The sequence below is a fragment of the Halichoerus grypus genome, chromosome 2 (genome assembly GCF_964656455.1).
Source record: "Halichoerus grypus chromosome 2, mHalGry1.hap1.1, whole genome shotgun sequence".
Lineage (NCBI taxonomy): Eukaryota > Metazoa > Chordata > Mammalia > Carnivora > Phocidae > Halichoerus > Halichoerus grypus.
Window position 1 is genome coordinate 67,533,686 of NC_135713.1, and position 19,396 is coordinate 67,553,081.

The 19,396-nt window shown below is 38.2% G+C and overlaps 1 protein-coding gene across 1 annotated transcript in view; it reads right to left on the reverse strand.

Moving 5' to 3' along the window:
- MAN2A1 (mannosidase alpha class 2A member 1) overlaps nucleotides 1-19,396 on the reverse strand; it is a 165,866-nt gene that overhangs the window by 17,436 nt on the left and 129,034 nt on the right. The window contains exons 17-19 of the mRNA XM_036123025.2: nucleotides 9,914-10,047; nucleotides 6,977-7,118; nucleotides 4,139-4,269 (exon numbers count right to left, since the gene is read on the reverse strand). Of these exons, the coding sequence (XP_035978918.2) occupies nucleotides 4,139-4,269; nucleotides 6,977-7,118; nucleotides 9,914-10,047 (407 nt within the window). The remainder of the gene's footprint in view (nucleotides 1-4,138; nucleotides 4,270-6,976; nucleotides 7,119-9,913; nucleotides 10,048-19,396) is intronic.

The window sequence follows — 19,396 nt, forward strand, 5'->3', positions numbered from 1 at the left end:
ATCTATCAACAAGTAAATGTAATATAAATAAAGGAGAGAAAAATACAGTAGGGGAAAGGATGTGGTAAAAAGAGACAGAAGAAAATAACTGATGAAAATATAATGAATCATAAGATTTAGAAATATATCTCATTTAGCGCAGAGTTCGTGAAGCCTGGTGATCTGTGAGCTAAATCTGCCTATAGATAGGTTTTGATAGGTCTGCATGGTATTAAAAAGTTGTCTGTTTTTTGGCCAACTCTCAAAAAAGAAAAAAAATCCAGGAGATTTCACGGTGAAATTGTCAACAACAACAAAACTCCCTAAAACAGGTAACTTTTTTTTTTTTAAACCCAAAACACTGGAAACCCAAGTCACCCTGGGCCCCCATATTCCCTCAAGTGCAGCTGAGTTGTAGCTCCTTGGTGGGATGTGTCCTCACTCATCACAGACCTGGGGTCACCTCACTTAAGCGTTTGCCCTTAAACCTGACCAACCTCCCTCATGCCATCACTTTTCTGAGCCCTGTAAGCATTTGAGCTTTTCATCTGATCTCTCCTAGCTCCTTTTCCTGACATGTAAAGAACTGGTATCCACAGGTAAAATGACACAGCTGTAATACCTGAACACTTCCCAGCACTTCTAATTCCTGGTTCAATGCCCTCTACCTATAGCAGTCTTCAGCAGGAAGGGATAGGGAGTAAGTGTCAAAGAAACAAAACCTAAAGGGTCAATGCCAAAGAGACAATTCCCACTTTCCGCTTCCGTTGGTCGTTACACATGGATGATAGTCCACCTCACATAGCTACAGTAACCCACTGGGCATCTGCACATCTCACAGCAATTACCATTCCAGTCCTTGTTCTCACTGCCTCTCTGCAGAACACTCACGAACAGGATTCGGTTCCACTTAGTCACCCAGATCACTCCTCCCAGAGGCTCTGGCAGGCTGAAGACTTTCTACTCAAATGCCTTGCTGTACAGAGACTGTCTCCTCACCATGGTTCCTACCATCGACATTTTAAACATGAGAGTCTGAGTTGAAAATAAAAACACTTTCTGTAAAGTTTAAGTTATAGGAGATGGAACATTCCTTAATCAAATGTCTTTTTAATCAATTGCACTAGAAATTAAAATGTATTTTCTCTTCTCTAGTTCATTTTTTATTTAAAAGAAACTATTGATTTAAGTCCAAGAATCTATAGTTGAGCAAAAAGAAAAATTTAACCAACATAGGATTATAAAAACACTGGATCATATTTCAATCAATTACTATCCAAGGAGTTTTGAATGGGAATAAACAAATTATTTCACTTCTAAGTGAAAGCTTTATAGATCTGACATGAAAATGCTTATTGCCATAGTTAACAGAAGCTTTGCAAATTAGTGTCTATATAGAGAGAAAAAAAAATCATAAAAGCCAGAGACATTTTCGGGAGGAGAAAAAGACAGTAGCTGCCAGCACTCAGACAATGATTTTCCTGTGCAGTTTTAGTCCTCAAATTAAGCTATCTTGTCAGTAATTGATTTAAACCATGAGTCCCAAGAACTGGTTTAAATCTTGACATCTAAAAATGGATATTAAAATCTTTTTTCCTAAAAGATTCTAGATACTGAAAGAATTCTTGGCTTTAATGAGCTGTTGCCATTTCATTCAATCAACCAGTGTTTTATTTATAGAATAGCTACCACAGGCAAGGAGCCCTGTGGGGTACATGAAAATGAAGCAGACAAGTCCCTGGAATGGAGCAGGGGAAGAGAACATGCCGAGTATGACAAGGCAGTAAGCAGGGGCTGGGATAAATGCGGTGGCACCATGTGCTATTACAGCTCACTCATTTGTGCATTTGTGCATTCATTCATGCAACACGTATCGGGTGCTTCCTCTGCTAGGAACAATTCTAGAAGCAGAGGAACATGGCCCCCACTCTCATGAAGTTATGGTCCAAAAGAGGAGAGAGACAATGATCAAATATAATCACATCTATGCACGGAGGACAGATGCGCAATTCTGAGGAGGCACTGAGGATGGTGATCTGGCCTGGTCAAGAAAAAGCAGTTGACCAAGGCAGCTTTGGCCTGAACTATTATGAAGAGTTCCCTGGGCACAGAATGAAACCACAAATGCAAAGGTGCTGTGGGCCCCAGGTGCATAGGGAGCACTTGGGACTGAAAGAAAACTAGTGGGCCTAGAGCAGAAATAACATGAGTCATGCTGGATGAAGCTGGGGGACAGGCAGGGCCCAGATCATGAGGGGCTCTTCAGGCCACGGGAAGGATTTTGGCTTTTATTAGGAGAGCAATGAGAAGACATCTGAGGGTTAAGAAGGGAGCAGTGAGGTCAGATTGAATTTTGAAAAGATGAATCACTTTGCTTACTTGATTTGAGAACAAATATGGCAGGAAAAGAAGAGCAGAATGATTCAGGAAACACATGATGTTTGTTTAGATAACGGTGGTCAAAATAAGCGAGTTTATAGATTGGAAATATTTAGGCAATAAGACAGCCAAGCACTGGTGATCATTGTTTTAAGAAAGGGGGAGGCAAAGGAGAAGTATCAATGAGAGATGACTCCTATGTGTGTGGCACTGGATGGAAGGTGGTGCTAGTCCCCGAGAGAGCAAACACTAGAAAAGAGCAGGTCTGGGGGGAAGGGAAGAGAGATCATGAGAGTGATCATGGATATGTCGGGTCTGAATAGCAGGATGCAGCTAGGTAGATGGGTCTGCAGGTAAGAGGTGAAATATATGTGTGGGTTTCATCTGCGTAGAGGTGGTCACCAAAGCCACAGGAGTAGGAGAGATTGCAGAGGGAGAACATATAAAACGAGAAAAGGAGAAGGCGTGGGGCCAACCCTTGAAGACTCTGACATTTAATGGCTTAATAACCATCAGAGAGATAAAGAACCACTTGAGAGGTAGGAGGAAAACCAAATGAGCACGGCACCACGGAAGCCCCAGCTAGACTGTCTTCTAAGAAGTGGCATGGTCAGTGTCAAATGCTGCTGCAAGGTGAAGTAAGACGGTGGATCTCGTGATACTGGCAAGGGTGTGTGTGTGGTGGGGGAAGCTAAAGCAAATCTGAAATGAGTTGAGTGTGACACGGAAGCAATGAAATAAACCCATCTTCCAAACTGGCTCAACTGGGTGTGGAAGACAGGACGGGAGAGCAGGGCAAATGGAAATGAGTCTGTGTGGAGGTTGTTTTTGGTTTTTATTTTTAATAGGAGAAAATGAAGAGTGTCTAAAAGCCTGCAGAAAGGGTTTCTTTCCTAGGGAAATGTCAGCTATGAAGGGCAGAGAGAGGGAAGGAGGATGATGATGCTGAGGAGGGCGCTGGGGTATGTTGCAAGGACAAGTGGAGGTACTGGCCTGGGAGGAAAGGAAGGTAAAAATGTCTCTACTGCAACATGAGGGAAGAAGGAAAGGGTGGGCGGAGATGGTTGATACCTAGAACAGAGAGCCCTGTCAGATGTGAAGTCGATGGTGAGGCCCCCAGCTAAAAAGAGTAGAAAAGATCTGAAATGGGTCAGTGAAGAAAGCAGGAGAGCAGAGTGAGAAAAAAAGGGCTGTGTAGAGATCATCTGAGGTGGGAAATCAGTAAAGCACGGAGGACTGTGATGATGACTTTTGTGTAGCCTTGAAGAGGCGTATTGTCATGTTGGTTTACATCCAACTGAGCTTTAGCCAGATTTTTTTAATGGAATGCTGAGGTTTTGTCTTGAGAAATGAAAACTGAGCAAGAAGATAGACAAGTAAATCCATTTTCAATTGAGGAGTCTAAGACTAGAATAAACACACTAAGGTTTCCCATAAATTTTACTAATCAAACTTAATCTAAGTATGTGATTAAGTTCTATTCTTAAATTCAACTCTTATTTTCTTTCAAAATAATCTCAGAAAATCTCACCCAAACTGATTCTTTAACATTTTACATCTACATAATAAGGAAAAATAAAAAATAAGATGACCTAAACGCAAATCTGATATATGTGTAACTGAAGTTCTCTTTTTTGTCAATATAGGCTACACCTATTATACAGATATCTCAATCCTGGGAACTGAAAATCATAAAAAAAAGTGGACAGTCATAATTTCAAATTTTGGGTGGCAAAGAACAAACAACATCAGAACGTATGAGTTATTATTTTTTTCCTACCGTATTCACACTTCTTTTTTCCAGTAGTATTCGAAATAAATTAGCTGTAACCTTGTTATCATGGACACCTTGCTCAAGGCCGCGATTATCATCTTGCATGAGTCTTCGATCCATGATAACTTCAATCTGACCTAACAAACAAACAAACAAAAAAACTGGCCAGAGTTATTTAATACAAACATCCAGTGAGAATCACGTAAGTTTAGGCACGGTCCTGATTTAAGCCAAGGAGACAGATCCATATAGCCCAAAGTACCAAGGGCTTTCTCAAAACAGCTAGTAAAAATGCAAAGAACAGGACTGTATTTCCATTCTTCTTCATTAATGTCTGGTAAAATTTGGTAAGAAATTTAAAAATGAGACAAATCAAAACTTAAGTGAAATTTAAAAAGAATTAATCTGAAAAGTAAATTATGTCCTCTAAAATTTTTAGTGGTAGCATCTGGAATTTAAAAACATTTACGAGGTTCATTAGGAAACATACATCACACATGGAGCAACAAGGCAAATACAGATGTGTAGAATCTAAAAAGGATTTGAAAGACTAAGCGTTTAGGTTACTTGATATCTGGTCATTCTCTGAAGAAACCCCAAGATTTGGAGACACCCAGCATGTACCCCCTTCCCTCCCTGGTATTAAGTCAGTGGCATCAACTATCCTCTCTCCTCCAGTTCAAGAAGAGGTCATATTTGGTTCCTTCACTGGCTGTGCAATAATTCCACGCCTCCTCTAGTTTAAGTTGTAAGCTAAGAGTTAGGCTATGAGACTACAAACTAAAAAAACCCTATCCAAAACAAAGCAAAAAACCACCCAGAGCCACAGTCATATATTTACACTAAAAAAAAAACCTAGTCATACATACTTAAAAATATATGCATATTCATCCATCCACTCATTCACATTTGTTACAGTACTAAATGATCTTTTGGCATAAAAGAGCAATACATAAAATATTTTAATAACTATTATTTTTACATAGTCAATCCAACTCTGTTTAGTTCTTTCTTCTCAATTTAGGTACCCAGTACATAAAACTGCCAGTGATGGTCAGAATTTTCGTTGTTACTACCTCCATATTTATTTTAGAACACAACTGTCTAGAATGTGCTCCTCAGGCACTGGGACGAATTGGCCATCTAGAGCTTGATCACGTCACACCCAAATGAGTACATCAATCTCTTGGCAGTTTCTCTCTTCTCCCTGCCTCCAAATGTTAGCCCTCATAATATGTGACACTCAGTAAATCTCCTGGGCTGTACTCAAATTGTTCTTCTGTTTGTAGGTACTCAAATGCTAGGGTGCTTGGCTGTCTGGAGCAGGGGCACCTGGGCCAGGTGTGACTCTTGAGCCCCCCATTTTTAAACGTTGCCTTAAATTCTCAAAGCTGGGCCCTTAAATAGGGAACTAGACATTAGGACTGGAGCAATCATGGACTAGACAGTTATGTCACTTCCCTTGATAAAGGCAAGCTGAGAAATAAAGCTCCTCTGTCCCTAAACCACATCTAGGAATTTTATGTGAAGTTGTCCAATCTATAAATAGTTGACTTAATTTTTTAAAAATCAAAACATATGGAGTGCCTGGATGGCTCAGTCATTAAGCGGCTGCCTTCGGCTCAGGTCATGGTCCCAGGGTCCTGGGATCGAGCCCCGTATCGTGCTCCCTGCTCCGTGGGAAGCCTGCTTCTCCCTCTCCCACTCCCCCTGCTTGTGTTCCCTCTCTCGCTGTCTCTCTCTTTCTCTGTCAAATAAATGAATAAAATCTTCAAAAAAAAATAAAAATAAAAACATAAAAAATTCCAGACTCCTGGGCTCTTCAGAAGCAGAAAAATTTGGCAACCCTGGGCCCCTTTCCCCATGGTGACAACAGCCTGGCGCTGAGCAGCGGCTGCCCCACCGTTCACTGGGAATGGTGTGCCCCAGTTTGCCAAAGCCCCACCACTCCCCGCTGCATCCCTGACGTGAGGCCATTATTTTTCTAACAGCGTTAATGTCTTTATGGCATCATCTCATGAGTCTGTGTAATGAAAGTCACAAAAAAAGATGAGTAGTATGCTTTTTTGTGTGGGTGGACATATGGAATGTATGTATATGTCCAATTAAAAAAGTGGGTTTGTGGCAAAGGGTACGCCAGGTACCTGCACCCCTTTATTATCTGCCTGGCTCCTTAAGACATTTGTCTTAGCAACTCTCAATACGTAAGAAAGAAGAGCAATTTGACTACATATAAATGATAATGAAAAAATATGTATTATAAAGGACATACGCCTCCCCATAGGAGGTTTTATAAAAATTAATCTGTGTTTATGATTTATTTTCTCTTTCCATCTTGTTCTATCTTTTGAAATCCTTAAAGTTGTGTCTGTCACCTCTTTATCTGCCTAGCTGTATCATTTCAACTCCCTTTCTTCTTTCGGGTAGAAGTGCCCTAGAAGGATATGATTCAGAGAAGGACCTAGGTTTGAACTGTTACATCCCGCCTTTGCGAACGTAGGCAACTCTGGGAATTCCTAACTTTTATCCCAGCTCCCTCTCCTCTTTGGCTTCTGGGAGAGTTTCCAGAGCCATTCCATTGTGACAACGACAGAGGCTTGTGCAAACAATGAGCTATCAGGAGAGAAAAATTATCTTTAAGAAGCAATGGTTTCATGGAGTTTTAGGTCCCTCATTCTTCATTAGAAGATTGAGGAAATACATTATTTTATGTTATTCTCACAAAACCAAAATTAACTAATAGCTGGTGTCTGAAGATGATAATTAATACATATGACCAACAGAAAAATTATACATTTGGAACTGAAACTTGTAAGAGCAAAAAAGAATCCAAACAATACGCACCGCTTTTCAAACTTGAAACCCCTAAAGACTGAGCTGAGAGTAGTGTCAAGCGATGCTTGGTATCCTGTATATAGGCCATTGTAGTCATCGGATAGACATTTGCTTGAAGAGGTAATTTGCTCATCGTCATTCTAGGCTGAATCTATAAGACCAAACAGTTCACTTAAAAAAAAAGAAATCAAGTGATATTTACAGATGTACTTTAAAAAATTAGTACTGACTATAGATGACTTTTCTTCCAAAAAGAAAAAGGTATAGCTTCCTTTCTTGTTCAAAGGAAGAGCTAATTTAGGAATTAAAACATTCTTTCAAACAATATGAAAAAAAAAATAAGGAGGATCTTAGAAAACTTTTAAGTGAGAAAGGTAGAACTTATCCAGGTTCTTAAAATAGGCATTCCTATTTAAATTCGGAATAAAAATCCTTAACAAAAGTCTTCTAGCTTTCCAATATTTGCATAAAACAAATTATAAAGGTATTAAGTATTCATTTCTCATCTAAATCTAACATACTGCTTTTGTAATGAATGCTAAGCATAATAGCTCTCTATCCCCTTTCAAAAAATATCTCTTATAATTCTTGAATCAGTTTTAATAAATACCACAGATCCCCTCATCAAATCCTCTAACATATTACATTAAAATAATCAAATTAATATTTATATTTAAAAACTCTTCAGTGCTTATTCTTCCTGTTTAGTGTCAATGTAGGTAGTTCCATATTTTAATTTTTCTTGGTCTAGTATGTGAATGCATGAAATACATTATTTTATTTTTTGACCGAAAATTCACTAAGCTGGTTGGGGCTGAGGAGAGTCCCTCAAACTGCAGGAGGAAACATCAGAGACTTTGTTATGAGGTATCTTATTCACACCACATAAAAATGACGTCTCTCCTGTTCAGCTCATGCAAGTCTGACATGACACTCAAGAAGGAAAGGAGTACAAAGTTAATGTAATAGTATTGAGTGCCCATTATAATGAGACAAAGTACTGGGCATTCACAAATATGATCTTTAATCTTTACAACAACCCTGTAGTGCGTCCTTCAACTTACTGGTTGTACTGAATAGTGTCCCCCAAATTCATGGTCATCCATAACCTGTGAATGTGATTTTGTTTTGAAATAGGATCTCTACAGACATAAGGTATAGTGGATTAGGGTGGGCTCTAATCCAAGGGCTGGTGTCCTTCTAAGCTGGAAACCTGGACACGAAAGGACACACATGGCAACACAAGGAGAATACGACAGGGACTCTGGGACAGCAGAGGCAGACAGTGGAGTGATGGGTCTACAAGCCCATCAGAAGCCACAACAGGCAAGGAAGCGTATTTCCCTAGAGCCTCTGGAGGGAGTGTGGCCCTGAAGACATCTTGATTTTGGACTTCTGGTGTCCAGAACTATGACAGAATAAATTCTTGTTGTTCTAAGCCACCCAGTTTGTGGTAATTTGTATCACAGGCCCAGGAAATTATGAAACTGAAGAAACAATTGCAAAATGTTAAAAAAAAAGAAAGAAAGAAAAAAAAAAGAAGAGATAGTTTTGAAGAATTTTCCATTTCTCCTTTCCAATCCGGATCTTCCCAATCAAATTAACTTGTATACTCACTGAAAAGGACATTCACACTGTCATGACTATGGGGCTGCCACCCTCACTCCCTACCTGTTGGTCTAGATTTCTAGTTTTGCTCAAGGACTACTCTTTCTAAGGCTTAAAAAATGGCCTATTTTAGAAGCAGAAATATTTAGGTCATAAATTTAGAAATTTAGAAATTTAGAAATAATATTTTCCCATTTATTCAAATGCTCGATCCTTGAAAAGAAAATTCACGTTTATTCACTTTTACTAAGTTTTTTTCATTCATGTATACACCCACACATACAAATAATTGCTTTTGTAAGATTTTAAGAAAAGAATTTCTTTTGTACACAAGGAAAATGAATCACCATAAAGTCGGGGCTTCATTTGAAAACCAAACAGCTGTGGTAGAATTAACATGTAAATTCAAAGTGTATAATGCAATTTTTATGCTTTGGAAAAGGTTTAAATTTAACCTTTGCAGGAAATTGTAGAAGAGAAAATTATCACAATCCCTTCCACTCCTCCCAGTTGAAAATCAGACAAAGTAAAAGCATTTGTTGTGAAATTATTTCTATTCATAGCCAGAAATTTTTAAAATGCTAATGTCTCAAAAACATGCTAATGTTTTTAGTAGTAGTATTTCAAAGCTATGTTGTCACACACATATACTCTGAATATAGAAATTTATGTAACAATCAAAAGAGCCCTATTAAATTAGAGAGCTAACAATCTGAAAAAAATTGAGTCAATTTTCTCATTACTATTTCAAACTATTTTGTGAACATTTTGATTAAATACATACCTGCCCACATTTCTATATATGTGCTTGTATTTCTTTGTCTACGTATATGTACACAAGTGTGTGCATAAAGGTAAATACACATACATTATTGATAAAAAGAGGGGAAGAGTTTTCCTGAAATTTAAAAGAGCCCATTATTACATTATACATTTAAAAGTATATATGTAATAAATTAAATACACACATACCATTTCTTTATGAGGGGAAAAATATATACTCCACCAATCCCTAATTATGTTTCTTTTCTATTAAACAAATTCAGACATATTTTGGTGTCAAGGCATTTAACATGCAAATGGTCACCAAATCTGCCTTTGAAAAAACTACATCCGTAAATCAGATGTTCTACAAACCAATCTCTCTATCTGTTCTAACTTTGGAAATCTGGTTGAATATAGAACCTATAAGTACCTGTTAAAATTCAGTTTTCCTTTAGAAATAATTTGTAAACTTAAGCATATTTTTCAAAGGATCTGAAATTAACTGGCCCACTACCATATATAAAAGTTACACACTAACACAGCTATTACTTAGACATTTTAAAGGAAAATTACCTGGTATCCATTCAGGTCAGTATAAAATTTGTTTTGACTGTTTATGCTAGAAGAAATTCTCATTGCAATCTCACGGTTATGTTCTTTTCGGATGTCCACGATATTGGACACTTCCACAGACTGTCCGTCTATTCCTAAATTTAAAAGAATATATATGTTAATAGAAATTTATTGCTCCACTTTTCTTATACTGTACAGAACTTCCAGAGTGACATACATTTTCCCGTTTTCTATTCCTATCTTCACCATTTTTCACGTTAACTGTGCCACCGTTCACCTTTTTCTTTCTTTCTTTTTTTTTTTTTTTTTACACTGTCAGACGGTAGAAAACATTTACTCCGGAGCACATGTAACTCAACAGAAGGATGAAGAGCTTGGGATGAGATAAATGCAGATGAAATATAATATGCAAATGATTCTCCAATGAGTTCTGGAGGGAAAAGAGAACATTAAACGAGAAAAGGTCAGCCCCACTCCAGGCCAGGCCGCCTGTCACGTGTACGGCCATTCTCCAACAGAGCCATGTGAGCCTACTTCTTCACGGCTCGCCTTCCGCGCTGGAAATCTGAAGCAGTGAGATCTACAGTCTGTTGGTTCAAGAGACAGTCTATTACTGCCCATGATCGATAATCTAGGAAAAGAGACACGAGATCCAATGAGATGATTTATGGCTAAAATGGATATTATCATATTAGTATTTGTGGAGTATAATCTGGAGAGCTCCCCAGAAGTTAAATCAATTTTAACTGAGTTTGGTATCTCTTAGGACCCCTTGTTATGGAGTGATTCATTTTGGCCTTTGCTATATAAAGCAGAGGACAGCTTGAAGAAGTCCCAGATGTATCAAGCATTTATTTTTTTGGATAAGCCTAAACTTTTCACTAATTTCTATCTGTCATGCCACCCTAACTATATCTTCTGGTCCTGAGTGAAGCCTTGGGTCTATTTCCGAGATGGAGAGGGGAGTTATGGAGAAATCCAACACTCCTAATACAGACTGAGTATGTAGAAGAGATATTGGATCTTCTACAAAAGAGAAATCAGGAAAGCAAGCAATCAAAAGAAGAAAGACTGGCCCTATCCTATTTCATACGGCAGAAGGTTTTTTTTGGACACGTACCTGCAGTTCTCAGTCGTTACCCACCAGGCCTCACACACACTCTGTCACAGTGTGCTGATCACCAGCACACTCTTTAGACAAAGAGGGCTATGTAAAGAGAAATGGGGAGTGGGAGAAGGGAGTAAGGAGGACTTTTTCTGGAAGCCAAGAAGAATCCCCAGGGCTTAGAGAAGGTGAAAGCAAACAGTTAAAGGAAGGAAGTTTGAATCGGTGGGACTTGTGGAAAATAATGAAAATGCAGCTAGCTGAGGCACTATAGGTTTATGTGAGAAGTACACCGGAAATTGTAAGACATAAATAGTAATATACTGACAATACTAAATGGGCAGAAGCCTCCATCAACAGAATTTTCAGAATTCTCACAGAAGTTCTTTTCTGGGAGATGTTACTCTTCCAACTCGACAACCTCAGTCAGAGATGACTTCAGTTTCTTACTATGTTCATAAAGCTGTGATGAGCAGTATGACCTCATGTGTGGGGGAAGAAGGTCCTTTTCTTTTCCCTCCCATTTTATGGCCAGTCTGAACCACTAACCAGTAAAATATACATATAACTTTCCTTCTGACAATTACCAGATAACTGACCCAAATAGCTTCACTACTACTGGGAAGTTAACAAAAATCACATCCACTGATGCTAGAACAACAGTGTTTTCTTTGACTAAGAAATGTATGACGTTCGATGCAAACTTCCCTTTCAGTAGGTTTATGTCAACCCCAATATCTTTCAAAGCCAATGAAACGTATATGGAATTCTAACAGACAAGCTTCCACAAATGAACCAAGGATGCCAAAAACACAAAATACAGCATAGGGATGAAGTCCCCATGAAGCATTCAGGAGAACACCTCATCTACTGGAGGCATTCGTGGCTGTTTGGCACCGCGTCCGTTTTCTCCTCTCTAGACTGGATATTCTCCCAGGGGGTCAATAGAGTCCATGAAATGAAATAAAGCCTTTACAAAGGAGAGTGTCATTAATTTCAAGTCACGTATCTCTGGAAAACATTTACAAAAAACATGCTTCAAGAAAAAATAAATAATTTCACATTACCTCTGGCAATAATAAATTATTTCTGTTGAGAAAATGATCTTTCTTGAGCTCAGTATTATGCTCAGATCCTGTTGTGGCAACAAATGCTTAGGTCTCCTTTAAAAGGAGCCTCGATGTCCATTCACAGTTCAGCAAGACATCTGTGCCAGGACAGGCTTTTAAAGTAAGATCAAACCTAATATACTTATTATGAACAAACCAAATAAATCTTGTAATGGTAATCAAAGCAAGGAGGTATCCCTGAGTTATCAAAGGTAATTTATTACTTTTTAAAGAAGAATCTATGTGAGGGGGATGAAGGACTGCTACCTTTTCCTACTCTAGGTCAAGAATTCCCTAAAGTGTGCCATTCCCAAAGAAGCTCATGGGATTGAAGGGAGAACTCCCTGGGAAGCATGGGTATGAACCGATCGGTCTCAGTGACCTGCAGAATCTTTGCAGTATGTGGCAGCAAAAGGTTCTTTTACCAAATTGGTTCCACCTGGGCATGGATGGCCGGGAACTTCTAAGCCCCTCTGGTTTTTCTTCAGTCCTGGGAAAGAAAACAGCTCCTACCTAACAAGAGTAGTCCAAACAGGTGGGGGTGAGTTATGTCATTGATAAAGACAGAGAATTAAGTACCCCCTTGCTGCTAACACCTCACACTCTGTCCCCAGAAAGAGAGAATGGAGATTATTTATCTTTATTAACAGAGGCAATGCAAGGTAAAAACAGAGCAAGTCCACAGGTGGAAAGCCATCATAGAGAAGCGGAAAGAGTCTTGCAGAACTCTGAAGTTTTGTTTTTTTTTTCTCCTCCCTGGAGCCTGTCAGCTCCTTACAGATTGTCTTACACACCATCTCTGCATTCCAGTTTGTAACAATATTTTGGGGATGTAGTAGGTGCTGAATCACCATTAAAGAGAATGAGTTAAGACGTGAGAGGCTGTCCTTCATGATGCAGAAGTCAGCTGACCTGGGAGGAAAGCAAACTAGGCCATGGACAGGGTGTAAATAGAAAGAAGGGAATAAGTACTTAAATTTTGAGCAAACACATGCATGTTAGAACGTAAGCTCCTCAAGCACTGGGACCATGTCTTATTTATCTTTATGCTCCCAGCACATAATAGGCAGATAGTGTTTGCCGAATGACGGGCAGCAGCTACATGGAGGAATCAGCCAACAATTACTGAGTCCTTGCTATGTACCATATGCCCCGCCGTATGCTTTACATACAGTAACTCATTCAATCCTGACCCTAAGCCTAGGAGAACATACCTTGCCCCAGATCACAAGGCTGACAGAACCAGCACTAAGCCTCTCGGCCATCATGTCTCACTGGCAAATTGACCACTAGAGAATGTTAAAGTTACTTTGGGACCATGGATTGGAGAAGCTTTGCAGTGACTCTAAGTAGAAAGGAGACCTCCAGGTTATTTTTTAAGAAAGGGAGAGGGTACTGATCTGGGATCTGATATGCTGCAAGTGCTACCTAAAGGAGACAAATATATTATCAATAAAATAAAATAAAAATAATAAAAAATAATTATGGGACAGGCTTGCCAGAATACAAAACTTCTTTAAAACAATCCGAAATCTTTTTTTTTTAAATGTCACAGTCACTTTAGAAGCCAATAAAGTAATATATACTAATTAAAGACACTATGATCTCACTTATCTACCTAAGATGAACACTAATCACAAGCACAAGCATGTTCACTGTGCACTGGTGCCAAGGGTAGAAACATGGGAAAATAGGCTAGATGTCCACCAACAGACAAATGAATAATAAAACCAGTACACCCACGTTTTGGACTGCTCTGTAGCAAATGAATGAGGTAGCTCTCTGCCCCGGCAAAGAAAGATATCTGATGCAAGAAGTGAATGGAGCATTTGTACAGTGTGATGAACTTTTTGCTAAAACCAAACACAATACTATACCTTTCTGCAGATATGCATGCAAGAGAGGTGTGTGTGAGAGAGAGAGAGGAGACAGAGAGAGAGAGAGAGAGAGAGAGAGAATGCAAGTGATCCGAGGGTGCACACAGGTATCTGATTACCTCTCTTGAGTAGTGGATAGGTACCACACACAGATTCTAGAGGGATTTTACATTATATACATATACTATAATGTGTGACACTTTTGTCAGAAGAGTATACATATATATTATTTGTATACATAAAAATTATCTTTTTTATTCTATTTTTTTTAGATTTTATTTATTTGACAGAGAAAGACACAGCAAGAGAGGGAACACAAGCAGGCGGAGTGGGAGAGGGAGAAGCAGGCTTCCCGCTGAGCAGGGAGCACGATGCGGCGCTCGATCCCAGAACCCTGGGATCATGACCTGAGCCGAAGGCAGACGCTTAACGACTGAGCCACCCAGGCGCCCCTGAACTTACCCAACTTAACCAGGAGTTGACACTTAGGGTTATTAACTAATACACACTGCTTCATTCAACACATAAACTTAAACGACAATTCTCGCAACAATGATAAATTTAGTAGGCCAATATGGAGATGATGTTTCTAAAAAAGCAAATATTATCATTTTTAAAAACTGTACTCACATCTGAAAGTACCAAGAATAAAAATGGTAATAACTCCCATAACTGGATGACCTTTTTGTCCATGTTGACTTATTCAACTTGCCTATCCATTGTAAGATCTAATTTATCCTCTGAGGTACTTGCTGATTTCCAGGTCTGTAAATGTTCATATTGACTATTTCTCCACAAGTGAAAATTTTAACATCTGCTTTCATGAATATAAATTTGAGTAAATTTCATTGCAAGTCTTGAATTTAAGAAAATGATGATGCACCACTTCGTTTCATGTCTAAAGCACTCGATAAATAACTACTATGACTTATTGATCAACTTATTATGAGCAAGGCACTAGTCTACATATTTTAGGCTTTTCATTTCAGTAATTCTTACAATGACACAAAAGTAAATGCATAATAGGAAAGGTAGAGCATTTTGATTCCATGCATTGCAATTTTTGGTTAAAGATGACACCAATTAACTACAATACACTTGAAGACCTAGTAATAGAAAAAAACACACAATAACACTGAAAGCTGTCTTTTTTTTTTTTTTGTCCTATTAAGCATTGATTTTAAGAAACAACAGGTTTTTTGGAAGCTCTCTCTTGGAGGGAATACAACATCTACATCAGTAACATTTTTTTAAATCCAAAACAGACAAGATCTAACGAAAGCACTTCCACGGGGAGTGAATAAAACAGCTCACAACACTGTACAGCTTTCCTGTTCCCTTCCCAACGATCCAAGCTGGGGCTGGTCCAGGACAAGCGAGGGAAGAATGCTAGAATACTCATAATGGTCTGTTCGCATACTCTCCACACTGACAGTCACTCTGAACTTGCCTACTTCCCGCTCTCCCAAACATGCTCCTTTCCAAGGTAGCTTAATGCAGGAAGCCTGGATTCTGTGTACTCTTACTTCTCAAGTTGATCTTGCCATGGAGGCAAGCAGTTCTTCCTTGTTTTTTCTTTTTTTTAAATCACGCTTTTACCGTTCCTTCTCTTGAATTAACAAAAAAGAATCAGTAGCATACCACTCATTCATCCTAACTCCAGTGGACGCTGAACAGAGACAATTTGCAATACTGGTGTTTGGTTGAACTTTAAGGCTGGGTAACAAATATTTTCCAAAACATGTGATTTTCTATTGTTTGCTTTCAACAAAAGTGAAGGTGTATCTAATCAATTTGTCAGGCAGTAGATCATTAAAAATAATTGACTGAAACTCAAGTTTGACAATAGACAATTCTGTGATTTATGGACCATAACTCATAAGGAGTTCAAGGGACTGAATGACATTCTTATAATAGAACTCCTTCCATTCCCACCTATTTATGGTAACATCATTTTTTTGCCTTACCTTTATAAAAACAAAAATTAAGAAGAAAATCGATGCTGAAACCTATCTCATTCTAGCAATAAGTAACATTCACCAATGGATACATGAACATATTGGGATACAAAGGGTAGAAACGATTCATCCACTGAGCGAAAAGTTTCCAATAAAGTTCATGAAATAAATGACCAAAATGGCAATATACAGGAGGCAGACGCTTAACGACTGAGCCACCCAGGCACCCCTATACAGGGACTGTTTTGATCAACTGTATACTACTAATAATCTTTATAACTCAATCCAGAAAAAATTTAATACTTACTTTTAGGATGATAGAATTTTTAAACTTAATATACACATACATATGTATTTCATAAGAGTAATGAAAGGTTGATCAATAACAAGACTCTCAAGCATAAAAATATTACATTAAGATAAAATTCTGTGGAAGTAGAATGGAAATACGAGTTCAAGGAGAAAATAAGGATGTGAAATTTGACTGTTAAAGATCTTATTCAGGCCTTTTTAAAAATGCATGATTTGGAAATCAAATTGCTACTCACTGGATATGCTTATTTTAAAATGTCAATATTTATTATATTCCAGAAAAAAACATCTTTTTGCAATTTTTTAAATGTATAAAAACTAGATGTCAACTTAAATATATGTAATAGTTTTTCTAATTCTAATAGGAACAAAGGAGTCTGATTAAAAAAAACCCCACTTCACGCTTTGTAATGTTCTTTCCCTCCTTTCTGCCTATATAAATGACATTTCTCTAAGACATAGCATCTCAATAGCTCACTTCCTTTATCAAATCTTCCCCAACACCCCCAACCCTCAACAGCTACTGTCTTTTGTAACACTTATGTCTAATTCATCTGGCCCACATCCTCTTTTTTTTTTTTTAAGTAGACTCCACATCCAGCACGGAGCCCAATGTGGGGCTTGAACTCACAACCCCTAAGATCAAGACCTGAGCTGAGATCAAGAGTCAGACGCCTAACCAACGGAGCCACCCAGGTGCCCAAAGCCTACACAACCTCTTAAGGAGACACAACACTTAATATGTGCCAGGCTTTATGTATATTAACTCAGTTAATCCTCCAACACTTCTGTGAGGTGGACTCTATTATTGTCACCTTTTTCAGTATGACAAAACCAAGGACAGAGAGGTAATAACTTGCGCAAGGTCAAGCAGCTAGCTAGTAAGCTAGGATAGGAGCTGGAGATGACATGCAGGTGCGTGGACTCTGGAGTCTGAGCTCTTAACCACCATACTCCCCCTATATTTCCCATCCCCCTGCCCTTCATCTGAGTTTAGTACAACACTTATTTGTGGGGGAGGATGCTTCCCTGCTAAGAAGCTATGCTTTCAACACAGCAGCTGCTGTCAAAGAGCCCCCAAGATAACCTCTGAGTTCTCAATTTGTGTAGCCAGAATGTGCTTATAGTCCCTTAAAATAACCTCCTCTTTCATGCCTGTAGGGAATAATCAGATTCGACACATAGCTACTTATTTCAATTTTTAAAAGTTCCAATTAACAGGAAAGAAAAATCCTTAGCAGTCAATTGCATATTATGGTATTCCAAAAATGTTTTAATTACCTAAGTCTGCCTAGTCATAACTTACTTAATGCTTTTTACTCTTAAACTAAATATGGAATGCGGTCCTGGGAAAAAAATGAGAGATTGATTGCAAACCATTTTAATATCCTCATGAATCTTTTTATGGAAATAAAAACAACTTCAGTGAAGCTCTGAGACCTTGTTTACAAGGAGGAGGACTCCAGGGATGGAAGGCCCAGATTCAACCATCCTTAGAAGATGAATTTAGGAGCAAGGAGTTAAGCACAACAGAGACTTTATGTAATACTAAGTTTTGTGAAGACTCCTTAATGGTTATACCTAATTGGCCATCTATCTAGTCTTTCTACAGTTTAAGAAACTGAGTCCATAAGAAATCTAAGGACAAACTCAAGGTCACTCTGGTTGGCTTCAAGGCACAACTAAGGATTCAGATCTCTAATTCCCAGTGTGATTCTCTTATGTGTTTAACTAGATGAAGTTCATTTTGACTTTCTAAAAGTCAAGGGTCATGTTATGAATCCAATCACATTACATATTCAAAACAGAGAAAAACTAAGCAACCTCTTTTTGAATGCTAAATGTGCCCAAGCAAGGAAATTACTCAGTCATTGCAGCCAAAGGAAAGTCTTTTCTTCCATACTTTTTGATGGCAGTTCATTACATTTTACCTCCAGGCTACTTGCTTTCTTTTAGCAAGATCCATTACATATAGTACTTTTATAGTATGTTGGTGGAAAATAGGCAAAAGTATTGCATTTAGATATTTCTCTTAAGGGTTGAAACATGGTTTACACACATACTCATTCATTCACAAACACCTGCCTAGGAGAACGTAGTCCTGGGGCAGAGGCGGGGGGAAGCTTGAAGGTATATATTTTAACCGATCTGGAACCTGAACCTTGTGCTAGTGAAAATGTACAGGACATACTGGTAACCCATAGCAACCTAATTCTTCAAAGTAGTTGTTGATGTCAAAAAACTAGGGCACCAAAGTCTAATAATTACAACTCCAAAGACAAATGAAGCCACAGCTAGCAAATGTCACTTACTGATCATGATGTCACTGCAAGGTATGCACTTGTTGTGATGAAACAAATATAACGTAAGGGGATACAGGGGCTTCTCCCTGTATCACGTTCTATCTTCCAAATCAAGATTAACAAAAAAAAGCTAAAGTAGCCTTAGTGACACGAAAAGCTTCAATTTAATGAAAGATGATTATAGTACAAGAAAAATTAATCCTCACTTCTCCCATCTTTTCCTCCAGAAAAATATTATTTTCTACAAACTAAATATAATCTTTGAAAAATAAAAAAAAATAGTTCCAAAAGGGCATTTCATTAAATTATGGGTGCTACAAAATGGATTTCTTATTTAACCTGATAGAAGGCGATACATTGTGTTGCATTAGAAATCTTTCAAATCCCTCTGATCTTGTAGAGCTTTTAAAGCTAGTGAGCACAAGATTTCCTCTAATTTAATATTTCTAGAAAAGTTTTGAATGTAATGTTTGAACAATAATGAAAAGAAACACAAGAGTGTTTTTTAATAGCTTAAATGATGTTAAGAGAGGACTCTAAACTGCACCTCCAACCATTTTCAGAATCTGGAGAGAACACAAATAGAGACACTAAAACTTAAATATAAAACACGAAGAAAAAAACAAAAAACAAAAAAACAAAGTTGGTTGAACCTATGCCTCCCAACTCAGTTTGTTGCAAAATCAATGATGACCACACAGTTTTTATAATCTGGGAAGTGCTGTTTGATTTCTGTTCTTGATTTTGTTTTCTCTCAAAGCTTAATTGGGGCCAAAGGTTACTTTGGGGAGAAAACGGTCAAAGAGTAACTAAAATAGA